General features: G+C 40.9%; 1 protein-coding gene across 1 annotated transcript in view; it reads left to right on the top strand.

The window, feature by feature from the left end:
* LOC131951255 (potassium voltage-gated channel protein Shaw-like) overlaps positions 1 to 16,455 on the top strand; it is a 37,013-nt gene extending 20,558 nt beyond the window's left edge. Inside the window, exons 3-5 of the mRNA XM_059313609.1 lie at positions 10,278 to 10,499; positions 13,211 to 14,395; positions 15,649 to 16,455. Of these exons, the coding sequence (XP_059169592.1) occupies positions 10,278 to 10,499; positions 13,211 to 14,395; positions 15,649 to 15,951 (1,710 nt within the window). The 3' untranslated portion in view covers positions 15,952 to 16,455. The remainder of the gene's footprint in view (positions 1 to 10,277; positions 10,500 to 13,210; positions 14,396 to 15,648) is intronic.
* Positions 16,456 to 19,902: the final 3,447 nt, after the last annotated feature.

Raw genomic sequence — 19,902 nt, 5'->3', positions numbered from 1 at the left:
CTTTGCTAGGTGGGATGGTTTGTTTAGATTAGCTCTCCCCATCCTTTGCTGGGTGGGATGGTTTGTTTAGATTAGCTCTCCCCCATCCTTTGTGGGATGGTTTGTTTAGATTAGCTCTCCCCATCCTTTGTGGGATGGTTTGTTTAGATTAGCTCTCCCCATCCTTTGCTGGGTGGGATGGTTTGTTTAGATTAGCTCTCCCCATCCTTTGTGGGATGGTTTGTTTAGATTAGCTCTCCCCATCCTTTGCTGGGTGGGATGGTTTGTTTAGATTAGCTCCCCCCATCCTTTGTGGGATGGTTTGTTTAGATTAGCTCTCCCCATCCTTTGTGGGATGGTTTGTTTAGATTAGCTCTCCCCATCCTTTGTGGGATGGTTTGTTTAGATTAGCTCTCCCCATCCTTTGCTGGGTTGGATGGTTTGTTTAGATTAGCTCTCCCCATCCTTTGCTGGGTGGGATGGTTTGTTTATATTAGCTCCCCCCATCCTTTGCTGGGTGGGTGGTTTGTTTAGATTAGCTCTCCCCCATCCTTTGTGGGATGGTTTGTTTAGATTAGCTCTCCCCATCCTTTGTGGGATGGTTTGTTTAGATTAGCTCTCCCCATCCTTTGCTGGGTGGGATGGTTTGTTTAGATTAGCTCCCCCCATCCTTTGCTAGGTGGGATGGTTTGTTTAGATTAGCTCTCCCCATCCTTTGCTGGGTGGGATGGTTTGTTTAGATTAGCTCTCCCCATCCTTTGCTGGGTGGGATGGTTTGTTTAGATTAGCTCTCCCCATCCTTTGCTGGGTGGGATGGTTTGTTTAGATTAGCTCTCCCAATCCTTTGTGGGATGGTTTGTTTAGATTAGCTCTCCCCATCCTTTGCTGGGTGAGATGGTTTGTTTAGATTAGCTCTACCCATCCTTTGCTGGGTGGGATGGTTTGTTTAGATTAGCTCCCCCCATCATTTGCTGGGTGGGATGGTTTATTTAGATTAGCTTTCCCCCATCCTTTGCTGGGTGGGATGGTTTGTTTAGATTAGCTCTCCACATCCTTTGTGGGATGGTTTGTTTAGATTAGCTCTCCCCATCCTTTGCTGGGTGAGATGGTTTGTTTAGATTAGCTCTCCCCATCCTTTGTGGGATGGTTTATTTAGATTAGCTCTCCCCCATCCTTTGCTAGGTGGGATGGTTTGTTTAGATTAGCTCTCCCCATCCTTTGCTGGGTGGGATGGTTTATTTAGATTAGCTCTCCCCCATCCTTTGCTAGGTGGGATGGTTTGTTTAGATTAGCTCTCCCCCATCCTTTGCTGGGTGGGATGGTTTGTTTAGATTAGCTCTCCTCATCCTTTGTGGGATGGTTTGTTTAGATTAGCTCTCCCCATCCTTTGTGGGATGGTTTGTTTAGATTAGCTCTCCCCATTCTTTGCTGGGTGAGATGGTTTGTTTAGATTAGCTCTCCCAATCCTTTGTGGGATGGTTTGTTTAGATTAGCTCTCCCCATCCTTTGCTGGGTGGGATGGTTTGTTTAGATTAGCTCTCCCCATCCTTTGCTGGGTGGGATAGTTTGTTTAGATTAGCTCTCCCCATCCTTTGTGGGATAGTTTGTTTAGATTAGCTCTCCCCATCCTTTGTGGGATGGTTTGTTTAGATTAGCTCTCCCCATCCTTTGTGGGATGGTTTGTTTAGATTAGCTCTCCCCATCCTTTGTGGGATGGTTTGTTTAGATTAGCTCTACCCATCCTTTGCTGGGTGGGATGGTTTGTTTAGATTAGCTCTCCCCATCCTTTGTGGGATGGTTTGTTTAGATTAGCTCTCCTCATCCTTTGCTGGGTAGGATGGTTTGTTTAGATTAGCTCTCCCCATCCTTTGTGGGATGGTTTGTTTAGATTAGCTCTCCCCATCCTTTGCTGGACGGGATGGTTTGTTTAGATTAGCTCTCCCCATCCTTTGTGGGATGGTTTGTTTAGATTAGCTCTCCCCATCCTTTGCTGGGTGGGATGGTTTGTTTAGATTAGCTCTCCCCATCCTTTGCTGGGTGGGATGGTTTGTTTAGATTAGCTCTCCCCATCCTTTGCTGGGTGGGATGGTTTGTTTAGATTAGCTCTCCCCATGCTTTGTGAGATGGTTTGTTTAGATTAGCTCTCCCCATCCTTTGCTGGGTGGGATGGTTTGTTTAGATTAGCTCTTCCCATCCTTTGTGGGATGGTTTGTTTAGATTAGCTCTCCCCATCCTTTGCTGGGTGGGATGGTTTGTTTAGATTAGCTCTCCCCATCCTTTGCTGGACGGGATGGTTTGTTTAGATTAGCTCTCCCCATCCTTTGTGAGATGGTTTGTTTAGATTAGCTCTCCCCATCCTTTGCTGGGTGGGATGGTTTGTTTAGATTAGCTCTCCCCATCCTTTGCTGGGTGGGATGGTTTGTTTAGATTAGCTCCCCCCATCCTTTGTGGGATGGTTTGTTTAGATTAGCTCTCCCCATCCTTTGCTGGGTGGGATGGTTTGTTTAGATTAGCTCTCCCCATCCTTTGCTGGGTGGGATGGTTTGTTTAGATTAGCTCTCCCCATCCTTTGCTGGGTGGGATGGTTTGTTTAGATTAGCTCTCCCCATCCTTTGTTGGATGGTTTGTTTAGATTATCTCTCCCCATCCTTTGCTGGGTGGGATGGTTTGTTTAGATTAGCTCTCCCCATCATTTGTGGGATGGTTTGTTTAGATTAGCTCTCCCCATCCTTTGCTGGGTGGGATGGTTTGTTTAGATTAGCTCTCCCCATCCTTTGCTGGGTGGGATGGTTTGCTTAGATTAGCTCTCCCCATCCTTTGCTGGGTGGGATGGTTTGTTTAGATTAGCTCTCCCCATCCTTTGCTGGGTGGGATGGTTTGTTTAGATTAGCTCTCCCCATCCTTTGCTGGGTGGGATGGTTTGTTTAGATTAGCTCTCCTCATCCTTTGTCGGATGGTTTGTTTAGATTAGCTCTCCCCATCCTTTGCTGGGTGGGGTGGTTTGTTTAGATTAGCTCTCCCCATCCTTTGTGGGATGGTTTGTTTAGATTAGCTCTCCCCATCCTTTGCTGGGTGGGATGGTTTGTTTAGATTAGCTCTCCCCATCCTTTGCTGGGTGGGATGGTTTGTTTAGATTAGCTCTCCCCATCCTTTGTGGGATGGTTTGTTTAGATTAGCTCTCCCCATCCTTTGTGGGATGGTTTGTTTAGATTAGCTCTCCCCATCCTTTGCTGGGTGGGATGGTTTGTTTAGATTAGCTCTCCCCATCCTTTGCTGGGTGGGATGGTTTGTTTAGATTAGCTCTCCCCATCCTTTGCTGGGTGGGATGGTTTGTTTAGATTATCTCTCCCCATCCTTTGCTGGGTGGGATGGTTTGTTTAGATTAGCTCTCCCCATCCTTTGTGGGATGGTTTGTTTAGATTAGCTCTCCCCATCCTTTGCTGGGTGGGATGGTTTGTTTAGATTAGCTCTCCCCATCCTTTGTGGGATGGTTTGTTTAGATTAGCTCTCCCCATCCTTTGCTGGATGAGATGGTTTGTTTAGATTAGCTCCCCCCATCCTTTGTGGGATGGTTTGTTTAGATTAGCTCTCCCCATCCTTTGTGGGATGGTTTATTTAGATTAGCTCTCCCCATCCTTTGCTGGGTGGGATGGTTTGTTTAGATTAGCTCTCCCCATCCTTTGTGGGATGGTTTGTTTAGATTAGTTCTCCCCATCCTTTGCTGGGTGGGATGGTTTGTTTAGATTAGTTCTCCCCATCCTTTGCTGGGTGGGATGGTTTGTTTAGATTAGCTCTCCCCATCCTTTGCTGGGTGGGATGGTTTGTTTAGATTAGCTCTCCCCATCCTTTGCTGGGAGGGATGGTTAGTTTAGATTAGCTCTCCCCATCCTTTGCTGGGTGGGATGGTTAGTTTAGATTAGCTCTCCCCATCCTTTGCTGGGTGGGATGGTTTGTTTAGATTAGCTCTCCCCATCCTTTGTGGGATGGTTTGTTTAGATTAGCTCTCCCCATCCTTTGCTGGGTGGGATGGTTTGTTTAGATTAGCTCTCCCCATCCTTTGTGGGATGGTTTGTTTAGATTAGCTCTCCCCATCCTTTGTGGGATGGTTTGTTTAGATTAGCTCTCCCCATCCTTTGCTGGGTGGGATGGTTTGTTTAGATTAGCTCTCCCCATCCTTTGCTGGGTGGGATGGTTTGTTTAGATTAGCTCTCCCCATCCTTTGCTGGGTGGGATGGTTTGTTTAGATTAGCTCCCCCCATCCTTTGCTGAGCTCCCACGGGGGCTTGTTGTCATCAATGCTGGTATCGATACTGGTCAGACACGCGAGTACTTCAAATACAAATATCGATCCCAATCATCGGGACGTTTGAACACATTTATAATAGCTTGACATTTCGAAATGTTATTTAAAAAATACAATATGATAATTATTTTAGAATCGATCCTTTAATGGAATATGAAGTGTCAAGACACTTTTTTACTTGAATATGTAGTGTCATTGTTTGGACACCTTCACTGGAATATATAGTGTCAATGTTTTTTGAAACCTTTACTAGAATATATATTGTCAAGATTTGGACATCTTTACTGGTATATATAGTGTCAAAGTTTGGACACCTTTATTGGAATATATAGTGTCAATGTTTGGACACCTTTATTGGAATATATAGTGTCAATGTTTGGACACCTTTATTGGAATATATAGTGTCAATGTTTGGACACCTTTATTGGAATATATAGTGTCAATGTTTTTTGAAACCTTTACTAGAATATATAGTGTCAATGTTTGGACACCTTTATTGGAATATATAATGTCAATGTTTGGACACCTTTACTGGAATATATAGTGTCAATGTTTGAACACTTTTACTGGAATTATAGTATCAATGTTTGGACATCTTTACTGGAATATAGTGTCAATGTCTGGACACCTGTACTGGAATATATAGTGTCAAAATATGGACATCTTTACTGGAATATATAGTGTCAAGATATAGACACCTTTACTGGAATATATAGTGTCAATTTTTGGACACCCTTACTTATAGTGTCAAAGTTCGAACTGTCACTTGGTCAAGTTGTCCTATCAGTGTTGTATTTAAAACCCGGAAGTGATCACCAAAATACAGAATAGAATACAACAAAAATCTCACTGTTTACAACGTCCAAATACCTCGGTGTCATAAATCTTCACCCAAAAAAGTGCAACGCGTCCGGCTGTAATCACAAGGGCTGGGGGGGGGGGGGGGGGGGTTGGCGAGAGTGTGTAAAACTACAGCGCCTTATGTTTATTCATCGCCAGTCCAAATGCTAATTCTAACGACATACACGCTAATCAGGCGTCGCGGCTTTGATTTACAATGTGCTGATTGATTTTATTGCCGGTGAGGGAATTAAACGAGTGGGGGAGGGGTGAGGGTCGTGATTAATTCAGCAGTTTCTAAAATAGTTGTGATGTGTTTGTTGGTAGGTTGGTTGTGATGTACAGTTTATGTGGTTGTGATGTAGTTTATGTGTTTAAGCTGTAGCTAATAGTTGTGCTGTCGTTAATGTGTTTAAGGTGTTTTTGAAATGGTTGTGCTATAATAAAGGTGGTTGTTGCTGTAGTAAGTGTGGTTGTTGCTGTAATAAGTGTGGTTGTTGTTGTAGTAAGTGTGGTTGTTGCTGTGGTTGTTGCTGTAGTAAGTGTGGTTGTTGCTATAATAAGTGGTTGTTGCTGTAATAAGTGTGGTTGTTGCTGTGGTTGTTGCTGTAGTAAGTGTGGTTGTTGCTGTAGTTAGTGTGGTTGTTGCTGTAGTTAGTGTGGTTGTTGCTGTAGTTAGTGCGGTTGTTGCTATAATAAGTATGGTTGTGCTGTAGTAAATGTAGTTTTGCTATAATCTATTAGACTACACGCTACAAAATCATCAAACCATCAAACTCTGTGGAATCAGACCATCAAAACAAATGAAATCAACTTAGCTAAACCTACATACAGGATAGTGGTAGTTTGTTGAAATGATCTATCGTCAGTTTATCGAAGTGTTTTGTATTTGATGACATTTGGGCCAAGAATGTATGCACAGGTCAAGCAAACACAAACAAAATCAAGCCGGGATGGACAAGATATGACACTTAGAGTCACAAATACATGGTCGACCTCCGCGTGATTTCAATGTCTCCCTCCACACATTGGTCATGGAGGTCCGTGCTAGTCAAAGGTTATTGATCGGGTCATTTATTCTTTGATGTGTCAATCAAATAAGAAAGGGACCCGCCCCCTTCCAGCGACACTTTCCTACCCTCATCTGACACTTTTTCATACTCAGTGACGCATCCCCCACCTTAGCCAACTCCTACATTCTCCTTCTAGCGACATTTTACCCCACCCCTCCGACAATTCCCCACCTCAATTAAACTCCAACCCTAGCCGAAACTACACCACCCCAGCTGACACTACCCTACCCTCATTCTACACATCCCCTCCCCCAGCCTACACACCCCACCCCTATTTGAGAAATCTCCCAACCCTATAACATAGATACCCACCCACTTCGCCCTACCCCACCCACCCCTCCAGCTAAGTCTCATCTATCCCCCAGCGCTAACCCACACCCTCAGACAATACCCACCTCAAGGTCAACACCCCACAACCTCCCTCTCAAGGTCAACACCCCACAACCTCCCTCTCAAGGTCAACACCCAACATCCTCCCTCTCAAGGTCAACACCCAACATCCTCCCTCTCTCAACACCCCACAACCTCCCTCTCAAGGTCAACACCCCACAACCTCCCTCTCAAGGTCAACACCCAACATCCTCCCTCTCAAGGTCAACACCTAACCTCCTCCCTCTCTCAACACCCCACAACCTCCCTCTCAATGTCAACACAACCTCCCTCTCAAGGTCAACACCCAACATCCTCCCTCTCTCAACACCCCACAACCTCCCTCTCAATGTCAACACAACCTCCCTCTCAAGGTCAACACCCAACATCCTCCCTCTCAAGGTCAACACCTAACCTCCTCCCTCTCTCAACACCCCACAACCTCCCTCTCAATGTCAACACAACCTCCCTCTCAAGGTCAACACCCAACATCCTCCCTCTCAAGGTCAACACCCAACATCCTCCCTCTCTCAACACCCCACAACCTCCCTCTCAAGATCAACACCCCACAACCTCCCTCTCAAGGTCAACACCCAACATCCTCCCTCTCTCAACACCCCACAACCTCCCTCTCAATGTCAACACAACCTCCCTCTAAAGGTCAACACCCCACAACCTCCCTCTCAAGGTCAACACCCCACAACCTCCCTCTCAAGGTCAACACCCCACAACCTCCCTCTCAAGGTCAGCATCCCACAACCTCCCTCTCAAGGTCAACACCCCACAACCTCCCTCTCAAGGTCAACACCCCACAACCTCCTTCTCAATGTCAACATCTACTACCTCCGTCTCAAGGGTAACACCCCGTCGTACCGATGCTCACGACAGGGGCCATGAAACAATGTCAAGGTGGAACCAATGTATTCAGTACTCACCCAGTAAACACAATAGACTAAAATAAACATCTACTTAATTGTTTTAAAAAGCTAGTCTTTACAATGTCTTTACACTTAATTTTTAGGTTAGTTACGAAGTTATTCAAAGGTAAACACTGTGTACTTTCCGACCAAGTTATAAAACAGATCCGTGTATTGAACTTCACTGTACGCTAAAATCATCGATATAATTGATTCCATCAGCAAAACATTTAGATTTTTTATATAGATTGAAGTGTAGAAGTATTAACCTAAAGCCTAGCCATAAAGCTAGCTATAAAACTAGCCACAAGCCCAGCCATTCGCTTAGTCATAAACTTTATATGTAAGCCTAAACTTGTATGTGATTAAAAACAAAACATCAACAAACATTCACAGTAAGCCATTTGTGTAATCAGATATAAGTTGCCCGGAATGTAAAAATATATGTGAACTTCGATTTACGAACATTTTTTTCACGGACAATGTTCCTTGTTCTATGAGTTTCCAGTTTCGGACAAAATTTCACATTCATTTCTCATTGTTTTCTTATTGTTTTCTCATTGTTTTCTCATCGTTTTCTCATTGTTTTCTTATTGTTTTCTCATCGTTTTCTCATTGTTTTCTCATTGTTTTCTCATTGTTTTCTCATTGTTTTCTCATCGTTTTCTCATTGTTTTCTCATTGTTTTCTCATTGTTTTCTTATTGTTTTCTCATCGTTTTCTCATTGTTTTCTCATTGTTTTCTCATTGTTTTCTCATTGTTTTCTCATTGTTTTCTCATTGTTTTCTCATTGTTTTCTCATTGTTTTCTCATTGTTTTCTCATTGTTTTCTCATTGTTTTCTTATTGTTTTCTCATTGTTTTCTCATTGTTTTCTCATTGTTTTCTCATTGTTTTCTCATTGTTTTCTTATTGTTTTCTCATTGTAATAGTTTAATCCGTTCACAAATGTATTCTTTGCCTTTACTTATGTCTGCCTATTTCATACGGTGTCAGTTTTAAGTATGTTATAGCTTACTAATGCAACATCCTACGAACCACTTTAACAGTGTTTAATTGTACTGTACATACAACATCAGCCACTCAACCAATATTTGACATTGTCCATACAACATCCAACAAATCACTCAACAATAGGCTTGAAAATCGATGTAATCATAGTAATGTTTTTTTTTTAATCGTTAAAAATTATGGCAAGCGATAAAATTATAATTACATTTTTTTTAAAATAAAGCCGTTTGGGATCCATCGATCACACTCATATTTAGATTTTAATATCGAATATATAAGTCGCTGAAAATAATTATAGAATTATTTGATCAATTCAAATGTTTTTAAAAACTGTCCTCAATCCTTCCTTGAAGTCAACCATAGTAGCCAAGGTAAGTAAAATAATAAATGTTAGAACCATTGTTCTCCATGATAAAATACACAATAGTGGTCAATGGTGTATATCGAAGTAGTTCATTTATATTTAATATAACGTCCCCTATTACCACAACAAACTGACTCTACTAATCCAAGTTAAAAATAAGTGTTTGCTCAATTGCTAGCAATTCTTTGCTTGAATATTTCTAGCTATAATAAAACCGGAAGTCATTTTATTCTTATTTCTCGAATGTTATAAAATATTCAATTTTGGTTGAGAATTATGCTTTCTGGCAACAACCATTTTGTAACCAGCGTTTCAAGCCTATTGTTAGACAACATAGCGGCGAGTCGGGGTCCGACTAAGACACGACTTTCCTACACCTCGAGGTAATGGATCGAACCACCCACTTCATCATAATCTCAACTCACGGCCCCTCGTTCTAAGGATCGAATTCTTTCCTTTGATCCATATTGATTGACTTTTTCCACCTTTCGCCCCAACCTTTGTCGTGTCTCCCCCCCCCCCCCCCCCCCCACTCATGTGACAGGCCCACGGAGAATGGGACGCTACAACAACAGGGAGACTATCGAAAAGACATTAGCCGGGATGGACCAACCCCACTTATCTCCCCTGGGGTCGGGACACGCCATGTCATCCCGCTGTATGACGTAATAATAACAGCCGGGATATGGTACTAATTAGCGTCATTTGTTAAGACAAACTTTTGATAAGGTTCCTCTGTTTTTATTTTATGTCTAAGAAATAAAAAAAAATTAAGGGTCGATATTAATGATGTCCTTCTTCAACCCTAGAAATACAGTTCATTGGATCTACACACTAGATCACTATTTTTATTTGAACATAGGTCCTTGTCCGTCTTGCTTTTGAATTAAGACCAACATTGTACTGATTCTAACATACAACCATGCCTGTTCTCAGTGGCGTAGCGAGGTCGGGTGTCACCCGGTGCGGCACTTAATGGTGTCACCCCCCAGAGGCGTAGCGACCCTTCCCGGGGACAAACTTTCAAACTTTTGATTTGCACCCCCTCAAACTTTTGATTTGCACCCCCCACCAAACTTTTGATTTCCACCCCCCTAAAAACTTTCGATTTGCACCCCCCCCCTCAACTTTTTCTCTATATATTTTGCTATTTTTGCCTTGGTGTCACCCCCCTAAATGGTGTCACCCGGTGCGGTCCGCACCCCCGCCCCCCCTCCTAGCTACGCCTCTGCCTGTTCTGATTCTAACATATCACTATGCCTGTTCCCATTCTAACATACCACTATAGGGCCGGTAAGTAGGTCACCAACCAGTTCTATGGCTCATGCAGGTTTTATTGAGCCGTAGAACTGGTTGGTGACCTACTTACCAGCCCTATACCAGATTTTTTTTCTAACATTCTACCTTCCCCGTCCCCCCAGGAGCTGGAGTTCTGGGGCCTGACCGAGCTGGACATTGAGCCCTGCTGCTGGGGCCACTACAACCGGTTCAAGGAGAACAAGGAGACGCTGGCCGCCATCGACGACAGCTTCACCTTCCAGCTGGACCCTGACGCCTTTGGGGAGAAGCTGACACCCTACATGATGTGGAAGAAGAAGGTCTGGGTCTTCTTGGAGGACCCGTCATCGAGCAGGGGGTCACAGGTAGATGTTCTAATTTAGTGGTCATCTTGTCGGGGTCAAAGGTTAAGATGGTCTAATTTAGTGGTCATTTAGCCGGGGTCAATGGTTAAGATGGTCTAATTTAGTGGTCATCTAGCCGGGGGCCACAGGTAGATGGTCTAATTTAGTGGTCATTTAGCCGGGGTCACAGGTTAAGATGGTCGAATTTAGTGGCCATCTAGCAGTGGGGTCAAAAGTTAAGATGGTCTAATTTAGTGGTCATCTAGCCGGGTGTCAAAGGTTAAGATGGTCTAATTTAGTGGTCATCTAGCTGGGGGTCAAAGGTTAATATGGTTTAATTTAGTGGTCATCTAGCAGGGGGTCAAAGGTTAATATGTTCTAATTTAGTGGTCATCTAGCCGGGGGTCAAAGGTAAAGATGGTCTAATTTAGTGGTCATCTAGCCGGTGGTCAAAGGTAAAGATGGTCTAATTTAGTGGTCATCTAGCCGGGGTCAAAGATGGTCTAATTTAGTGGTCATCTAGCTTGAGGTCAAATGTTAAGATGGTCTAATTTAGTGGTCATCTAGCTTGGGGTCAAATGTTAAGATGGTCTAATTTAGTGGTCATCTAGCCGGGGGTCAAAGGTGAAGATAGTCTAATTTAGTGGTCATCTAGCAGTTAGCAGACAATCATAAAGATGCTCATCGGTGAGTCGGGATCTATATCTTGATTTTATTAAGTTCATGTTTGAAAACAATGATTCGAATAAATATGTCGAACCGAAAAATGATTCAAATGGCACTAGCCGTTCCAGGCTAGCGTAAATAGTGCAGTCTGGCTCGCCGCTAGTCGGCGCTAGACAAGTTGGGACAAGTATCGAACATATTTAATAAACCTAGGAAGTAAAAAAAAACTGTAACAAATGAATAAAAATAAATCATATTTTAAAATAAAGTTTATGAAAAAAAATTCTGCCTCTGTCGAATAGTGAGAGGCGGGCACATACGAATCGTTCAGCGGGCGCCATGGCGCCCGCGGGCACAGGGTTGGGAACCCCTGCCCTCGAGCAAACTTAAGTAAAATTTCCAACTGCATAAATAGATGTCAGTAAAATTCGCATTTAGTCAGTCAATGTTTTAGCGCAGGTAGGCCTACTTACTTGAGTGATTGTCGCTGTTCCTAAAAAAAGAAAAACTCCTGCGCACAATTTAATTAACACCGCAGTTCAACAGCGAGTTGTATTAGTTTAACCTCAGTAAATAATTGTCCGACTAAATAAATGATTAGCTAAGTGGTGTTTTGTTAGGAATGTGATCCCTCTAATAGCAGGTGAGTGTTTGTTGGTACATTAAAAAAAACACAATCTGTAAAATCAATGGCACACACGCCGAGCACACAGACCTGGAAACTTTATAGCGGGTATCACGTGAACAATCATACAGGTCTCAATTAGCCCAAAATAAACACTCGGGAAAAAACAGAGGCCAAAATTTATTCTAAGTCAAAATAAATAGTCACCATTTTTTTGGGCATAAATCCCTGTCATATTACTGCATCAACATTCGCTAAATTATACTAGTGTTCGATTTTCTTTATTTATTTGCAATCGTTTTAATTGCCTTTTTAAATCTAGTATTAAATTAATTTCTAATGATATAATTTTGATACACGGTATTTAAAAAAAAAAATTAACTAATATCCTTATTCGGTTTGGTATTGGTGTTAGTCTAGCGTATATAATTTCATTTTAAATTAATTAAATTCAATTAGCTTAAATTGCGTTAATTAGATTAATTAATTAAGACACTTGGTCAACTAGAAGTCTTAGACTTAATGTCTTCTTGTGTGTAGACAAGTTTCTAGACACTGTCTTTGTCTTTGTCTATGACAAGACAACGACGGGTCTTAAATCAGTTTGGATTCAATTAAATTGTTTAGACTTGTTAAGCATCACAAGAATAATAGAGAGATAAAATATTGTATTGATTCAATTTGCCATCCATTCAAAGTTTACATAGTTTTATTACAAGCTTTTATTTAACTCACTTCCTCTGTCGTCAGTCTGTCTAGACGGAAACGCAGGAGTGAAAATTCGGACAGTTCTACTTGACCGATACGATTCAAAGTTAGCACGTGGGTCAAGACATGAAGACAATGCAATCTGAAACTAAATTTGACTTAATTGGATGCCTAATTAATTTTTTATGAATTAATTAAAATTTGGACCGAATTAGTAGGCATGTCTAGCCAACCACACCACACGCGTCATCACCTTCAATAGCTGCGCCATCACGTAATGGCTGCGTTCAAAAACCATTGCGCGCCTACTGAACGTGATGTTCAGTAGGCGCGCAATGGTTTTTAGTCATGTAACTCTATTGTAAATAAAACATGTAAAGTACTGAAAAAAAAATTCATAAAAACCTTTTAATAACAAGCTTTTATGTAATGATGCACTAAAAAGTAGAAAATAAATTATAGACTACTATTTAAATAACTATAAAGAAAAGCGTGGGTGTCTTCCTTAACATTAGTAAAGGTATCCAATAGATACTAAAGTGACCCACGCTTTTCTTTATAGTTATTTAAATAGTAGTCTATAATTTATTTTCTACTTTTTAGTGCGTCATTACATAAAAGCTTGTTATTAAAACGTTTTTTATGAATTTTTTTTATGTCATATATTTAGCTATTTCCATGTACTGAATCGACGAAAGTTTCAACGTTTGTCCAATAACTGTTCTATTTACAGATCTACGCCATAACGTCCATGTTCTTTGTGCTGCTGTCTATCGCCGTGTTTGTTCTGGAGACCCACTACCTGTTCAGGACGCCTCTAGACGGCGTCAACGTCACATCATCAGACGCCAGCAGCACTTGTGGGAACACCTACTCCGCCCTCGGTACCTGCTGTTGTACACTCGGCCTCAACGATGAGCTCAAGTACTCAGAGTCTGAACCTCACGACGCCATGACCTACTTGGACTACATCGCGGCGGGATTTTTCACCATCGAGTACGTGGGCAGACTTTTTTTCGCGCCTAAGAAACTGGAATTCCTGCGCCAGCCTCTGAACCTCATCGACATCCTTTGTCTCCTTCCGCATTTCGCGTCCATCATCATCAAGTCCGTAGACCCCACGGAGAAAAGCTCCAACGTTATAAAAGTCGTGTTGGCCTTGAGAATTATTCGCGTTTTGCGAATCTTCAAGCTGATGAAGCACTACACCGCTTTCAAGATCTTAGTCTACACCATCAAGGTCAGCGCCAAAGAGCTTCTCCTAATGGTTATTTTCCTCTTCACAGGAGTTCTTCTGTTCGCCAGCGTCATATTTTACGCTGAAAACTCCACCTTCACCAACATTCCCATCGGATTCTGGTGGGCATTGGTTACTATGACAACAGTCGGGTACGGGGACAAAGTTCCCAGAACAGAAGCCGGGTACCTCATAGGTTCCCTGTGCGTCCTGTGCGGGGTTCTGACCGTGGCGTTTACCGTCCCGATCGTGGTCAACAACTTCACCCTGTACTACTCCCACGCACAGTCCCGGGTCAAGCTCCCGCCCCCCAAGCGCGAGGAGCTGCAGAAGAAGCTGATCATGAAAAACCACAAGGCGCAGGAGTTCATCCAAAAACTGACGCAGAACGTGAAGAAGACGAAAACGTTCAACTCGCTACACACCCCGCGCGAGGCGGAAACGAGAGACGATAACCCGTCCATTGATTCCGGGCTGGAAGAGTGCGTTTCCCCTGCCGACCACGAACACCGGAAGCTGGAATCGATGGAGTCGACGTCGACCATGTGCTCGACCTTATCGGAGAGGCCGAGCGTCAAAGACAGCCCCGTCCACCACGGCGGCTCCACCGTCCGCACGGTATCCGCCAGCATAGCGGAACTGGAGCTTGAGATTCCTGGCACCCCGCATGATATCGAGACGGTAATGTTTTGATTGCTCTGATCGATTAGATGTTACCTAATGAAGATATCGTGATCATTTTTTTGTAAACTGCCTTGCGTGTCATTTTTTTTTAAACGTTATCAGTAGAGCGAAGCTTTCCGGTTGTTTGAAAACAAAACCTTAATAGTTGACAGCTGCAGCCGTCCATATGTACACACTAGTGATAGCCCACACCTTCTAGCGGCCCACATATAACACAATCTTGATAGCCCACAGTCTGTTGTTGCCCACATATAATACAATCTTTATAGCCCACAACGTCTAGCGGCCCACATAAAACACAATCTTGATAAGCCACTGCCTGTTGTGGTCCACGTACCCTATTGTGATAGTCCAATGCATCTAGAGGCCCACATACACAAGCTTGATAGCTCAAAGCGTCTAGCGGCTCACATGCACTATTGTGATAGCCCACAGCATGTAATGTCCCACATATACACATGTGTGATAGCCCACAGCGTGAATTGGCCACACATAACACAATCTTGATAGCCCACAGCCAGCAGTGGTCCGCATAACACTGTACTTATAACGTAACTGACATTTATTTTCTGGTTTACAGATAACAGTTGTAAAAATACAACGTCGCAATCTGTTTTCACAAACTGAACAACATAATTTATTTGTAAACAGTAGTTGCAGCTACAGATTAACTGCAAAGTTTTAATTGGTTGGTATACTTGAAGGAGACAGTAAAGTCTTAAACTTTTTATGAGTGACTGTCTCTATAGGTCCAGTAGGATGGAGACAGTAACGTCTTACATTTTTGACGTCTCATGTCTCCCCATAGGTCCAGTAGGATGTAGACAGTAACGTCTTACATTTTTGACGTGTCTCCCCACAGGTCCAGTAGGATGGAGACAGTAACGTCTTACATTTTTGACGTCTCATGTCTCCCCACAGGTCTAGTAGTATGGAGACAGTAACGTCTTACATTTTTGACGTGTCTCACCACAGGTCCAGTAGGATGAAGACAGTAACGTCTTACATTTTTGACGTGTCTCACCACAGGTCCAGTAGGATGAAGACAGTAACGTCTTACATTTTTGACGTGTTTCCCCACAGGTCCAGTAGGATGAAGACAGTAACGTCTTACATTTTTGACGTGTCTCCCCACAGGTCCAGTAGGATGAAGACAGTAACGTCTTACATTTTTGACGTCTCTCCCCACAGGTCCAGTCCCTCAGGATGGAGACAGTAACGTCTTACATTTTTGACGTGTCTTCCCACAGGTCCAGTCCCGCAGGATGGAGACCGTCCAGCTGCTGACCGCCCTAGAGGACCGTGACGAGAGACTCTCCCAGGAGAGACGCCGACAGCTGGAGAGAATGACGAGCCTGATCGAGCAGAAGAAACAGGCCAGACAGAGCCCACGCGTGGCGCCCTCCCCCGGGGGAACCAGCCGACTCACGGTCAACCAGACGATTAAGGTGGAGCCGAACAAAGTGATCACCCAGCCCACAACCAACACCATCACTGTCCGACCAGCCGCCTCCTTGTTTAAGCAACTCGCGGCTAAACGTCTTGACCGATGAGATCTTTGTGATCAACTTTTGAACTAGATTTAAACTTCAATTAACTTGACCAATGACATATCTTTGTGTAAATTTGTTGATCTAGATTTAAACTTCAATTAACTGGACCAATGATACATCTTTGTGAAAATGTGTTGATCTATATTTAAACTACAAATCCTTTATCAACTCATTCTGTCTAGGGTTTTGTTATGAACTGTTGAAATGTTGGCATATTCCTTTCACCCGTTATATGTAAATATCACATACCCGAGCCATTATTTGATGTAACTCAACATCCATCCTTTCAAATATGTTTGCTAGAAGCAACTCAGCAGCCACACATTTGTTGTGCTTGCAGAAGCTCAGCATACATCCAATCATCGTGTTTGCGTGTAGAAACACAACATACATTCCATCACAGTGTTTGCGTTTTGAAGCACAACATACATTCCATCATAGTGCTTGCGTGTAAAAGCATAATGCATCTCTGCATACGCCACATTCCTCAATATTTAAACACAAGAGCTTACATAATTTGGTATCGCCTTTGAAGCAGCGTTGCGTTGATTCTTTTACTAAAGTATCAAAAGAGCAAAAAAAAAAAAATTAAAAGCAGTCCGTATTGAAATCTTAATTAAACCAGAAATTTGTTTCATGTTAATTGCTTTGTAAAAATAAATAATGATTTTTTTTTACAGTTAACAAAAATACCGATTTAATTTTGAAGATTTTTCAAATTTAATTACACATCAGTAAAACAATTACAGCTTAACCCAAATAAATCTGTAAAAGTTACACACCCAATTTATTTGACGCCTTGAACAAATTAATTCTGTTGAAGTGTTGATTTTCAATAATTTTTTTTTAAAAACACCTTTGCAATATATTGCCTCTGTGCGAAAATCCATGCAAGCTTTATGCATCGTGTTTAAAATAATATTCCTCTAAAAGTTTTATGCATATTGTTTAAAATTATATTCTTGTGAAAGGTTTACACTATCTGGGCTATTTTGATAGCTTGTTTGTAATTATATTCTTGTAAAATATTTTGGCTATTTTGTTTGTTTAAAATTATATTCTTCTAAAAGTTTAATAATATTTGGGCTATTTTGTTTGCTTGTTTGAAATTATATTCTTTTAAAAGTTTAATAATATTTGGGCTATTTTGTTTTCTTGTTTAAAATATGCAACTAACTACTGCGTTATATGTATTCTACTGCTCTGTTTGTATTTAATATTTTGAATTATATTTGTCCTAACTCTTTTTGTACAACACTATCAAAGTTTTTATAGTTTTGTTCTAAAGATTCAACTCAACAATAGATGTTCTAAAAACTTTGTTCTTAATTCCCATCTCAACAATAGATGTTCTAGGAACTTTGTTCTTAGAAGGACTGTAAATATTTCTCTTATTCGTGGCTGTATGTCACCTCGGCCAATCCCAACAATGCAAATATAACTGTCTCCGCCATTAAACACTGGAACGTTTGCTAAGTCCGGGACGATGAAATCAACTACACGAACTTATAAATACAAATACTAATGTTTAGTATGATGGCAAGGGGTAATGGACCGTCAACTATCAAAATTATAGGTAACACTAGCTTCTGCTATCACGTTTTCTTCAATTGGGTAACCTTCATTCCTGTTCAAAAGCCGCTCTTTGTAATTTGATATTGCACTTTATTGATTATATTTATTACGTCACTCCAGCCGCTTTAGTTGTAATCAAAGCCACAGGTTTAGTTTCTATTGAATCAATAGCCGATGTGTTATTGAATGGGGATGATCAAAAATCGATTTTTTATAGCTTGTAAATGTTGAATGGGCAGCTGAATGTATCGATACTATAATCGTGAATTGACAGCTAAGTTAAGACTTGCGCTAAATCGTTTAACTAATGGCTAATGTTTCTTAGGACTTTGTATACTAACATGCTATGTTTTGTTACGATCAAAGGGTTAGATTAACTTTCATGTGTATTAACAGAAGTGGATGATTCGCTTAGAACAGTTAGGCTTGGGTTGATATAGGTTAGTTAGGTTAAGGTTATCTGTTCTAGTTAAAGTTACCTGTTCGTTGGTTAAGTTATCTGTGTATTAGTTAAGATTATCTTTTCGTTGGTTAAGGTTATATGTTCGTTGGTTAAGTTATCTGTGTATAAGTTAAGATTATCTTTTCGTTGGTTAAGGTTATATGTTCGTTGGTTAAGTTATCTGTGTATTAGTTAAGATTATCTTTTCGTTGGTTAAGGTTATATGTTCGTTGGTTAAGTTATCTGTGTATAAGTTAAGATTATCTTTTCGTTGGTTAAGGTTATATGTTCGTTGGTTAAGTTATCTGTGTATTAGTTAAGATTATCTTTTCGTTGGTTAAGGTTATATGTTCGTTGGTTAAGTTATCTGTGTATTAGTTAAGATTATCTTTTCGTTGGTTAAGGTTATATGTTTGTTGGTTAAGTTATCTGTGTATTAGTTAAGATTATCTTTTCGTGGTTAAGGTTATATGTTCGTTGGTTAAGTTATCTGTGTTTTAGTTAAGATTATCTTTTCGTTGGTGGTTATATGTTCGTTGGTTAAGGTAGAAAGATAATTCTCTAGCGGTTAAATCGGTTAGTTTTAGAGTCAAGATAGGCTAAACCTGGGTTCAGATAGGTCAAGCTAGGGTTCGGTTTAGTTTGGGCTTAAGTAGGGTTTCGGTAGGGTCTAGTTAGGGTTTTGTTGGGGCACACGAAAATAGTATTTTACTTCTTGTACACATGATCAGTCTACTTGATGCTGTACACACTCGAATCTATAACTTTTTTTATTAATCAGTTGTGTTTTTGTTATGCTTCGTGACGTGATCATGTGACCAGGACATCTCAAGTCACGTGGTGTATCTAATGTGTTCTGTTATGAAAATGTTTCTGACACTCCTGCCAAACTTGTTGACACTTGTCTTTGTTTTCCATCTTACATAAATAAACTTATTCATACAATTGTGCTGGGATTTATTTTTCCTGTGTTGTTTTTTTTTTCAATATATTTTTTTTTCTTAATATGCATACAGTCTACATTAGTGCGCACAGTTTATATTTTTTGCAAATGTAAGAAAAAAAAAACAACTAAGGTGGTTTATAGGGAGGCAATCGTGAAATATAAATAAAGGAAAAATCTTTACAGTTGCGTCCCTTAGGAAGAAAAAAAAATAACGTCCGTTGAACGACAAATTGTGATCTTACTTTTGGGGGAGTGGGGTGCTTGTTTGATATGGAAGTCCGTCCCTGCTTCCGTGGTAAAATTATTAGACTTAATAAAGAGAGGGTGGGGAAAGTAAATGAAGGGGGGGGGGTGTAAACATGAACATTGTGTTAATCTAAATCTACTTACCCATAGTTATAGAAAAAACAATGGATACGAATAAACAGTACTTGCGTTCATATAGTGTTGCAGAGCTTTTAAATATATATATTTACAGTATGTAAGAGCCAGCCTAAATAGTAGATACCGTCTTTTATATAACACAAATATCACTTATTTATTTATTAGTTGTTATTTAACTTACAAAAAGCTGCCAATTATGAATTACTACGTAATGTTGTTTCTCAGGGAACTTAATTTTAAAAATAAACATATAAGATTTTTTTTATTTGTTTGTTTTTCAAGTAAATGGGTGTATGCTTTTTTTTTTTTTAGACCTAGGCTGGAGTTAAAGGGAAATAACTGATTGAATTCTTGCGTCCTTCAATTGTAATTGTTTACCCAGAGATGGTATGGGAAGTAACTGGCATTGTAAAGAAGTTTTGTAAAAATAGTTCCAACGCACGGTGCAAAGAACTTAGCTGTCTAGCTGGCAACTAATTGACATGAGATTTGAAATTATATTTTGTTAAGGCATTCTTTAATTTAGAAAATGATTTTAAAAAACTAAACAATTTTAATTATAAGCATGTACATGAATAATAACAAGTTGGCAGAGAAGTAAAAG

This window comes from Physella acuta, unplaced genomic scaffold (assembly GCF_028476545.2).
Source record: "Physella acuta isolate Inbredline_101_S28 unplaced genomic scaffold, ASM2847654v3 ptg000805l, whole genome shotgun sequence".
NCBI classification, from domain to species: domain Eukaryota; kingdom Metazoa; phylum Mollusca; class Gastropoda; family Physidae; genus Physella; species Physella acuta.
Note: the sequence above shows the minus strand (reverse complement) of the source record. Positions and strands in the feature narration are given on the sequence as shown.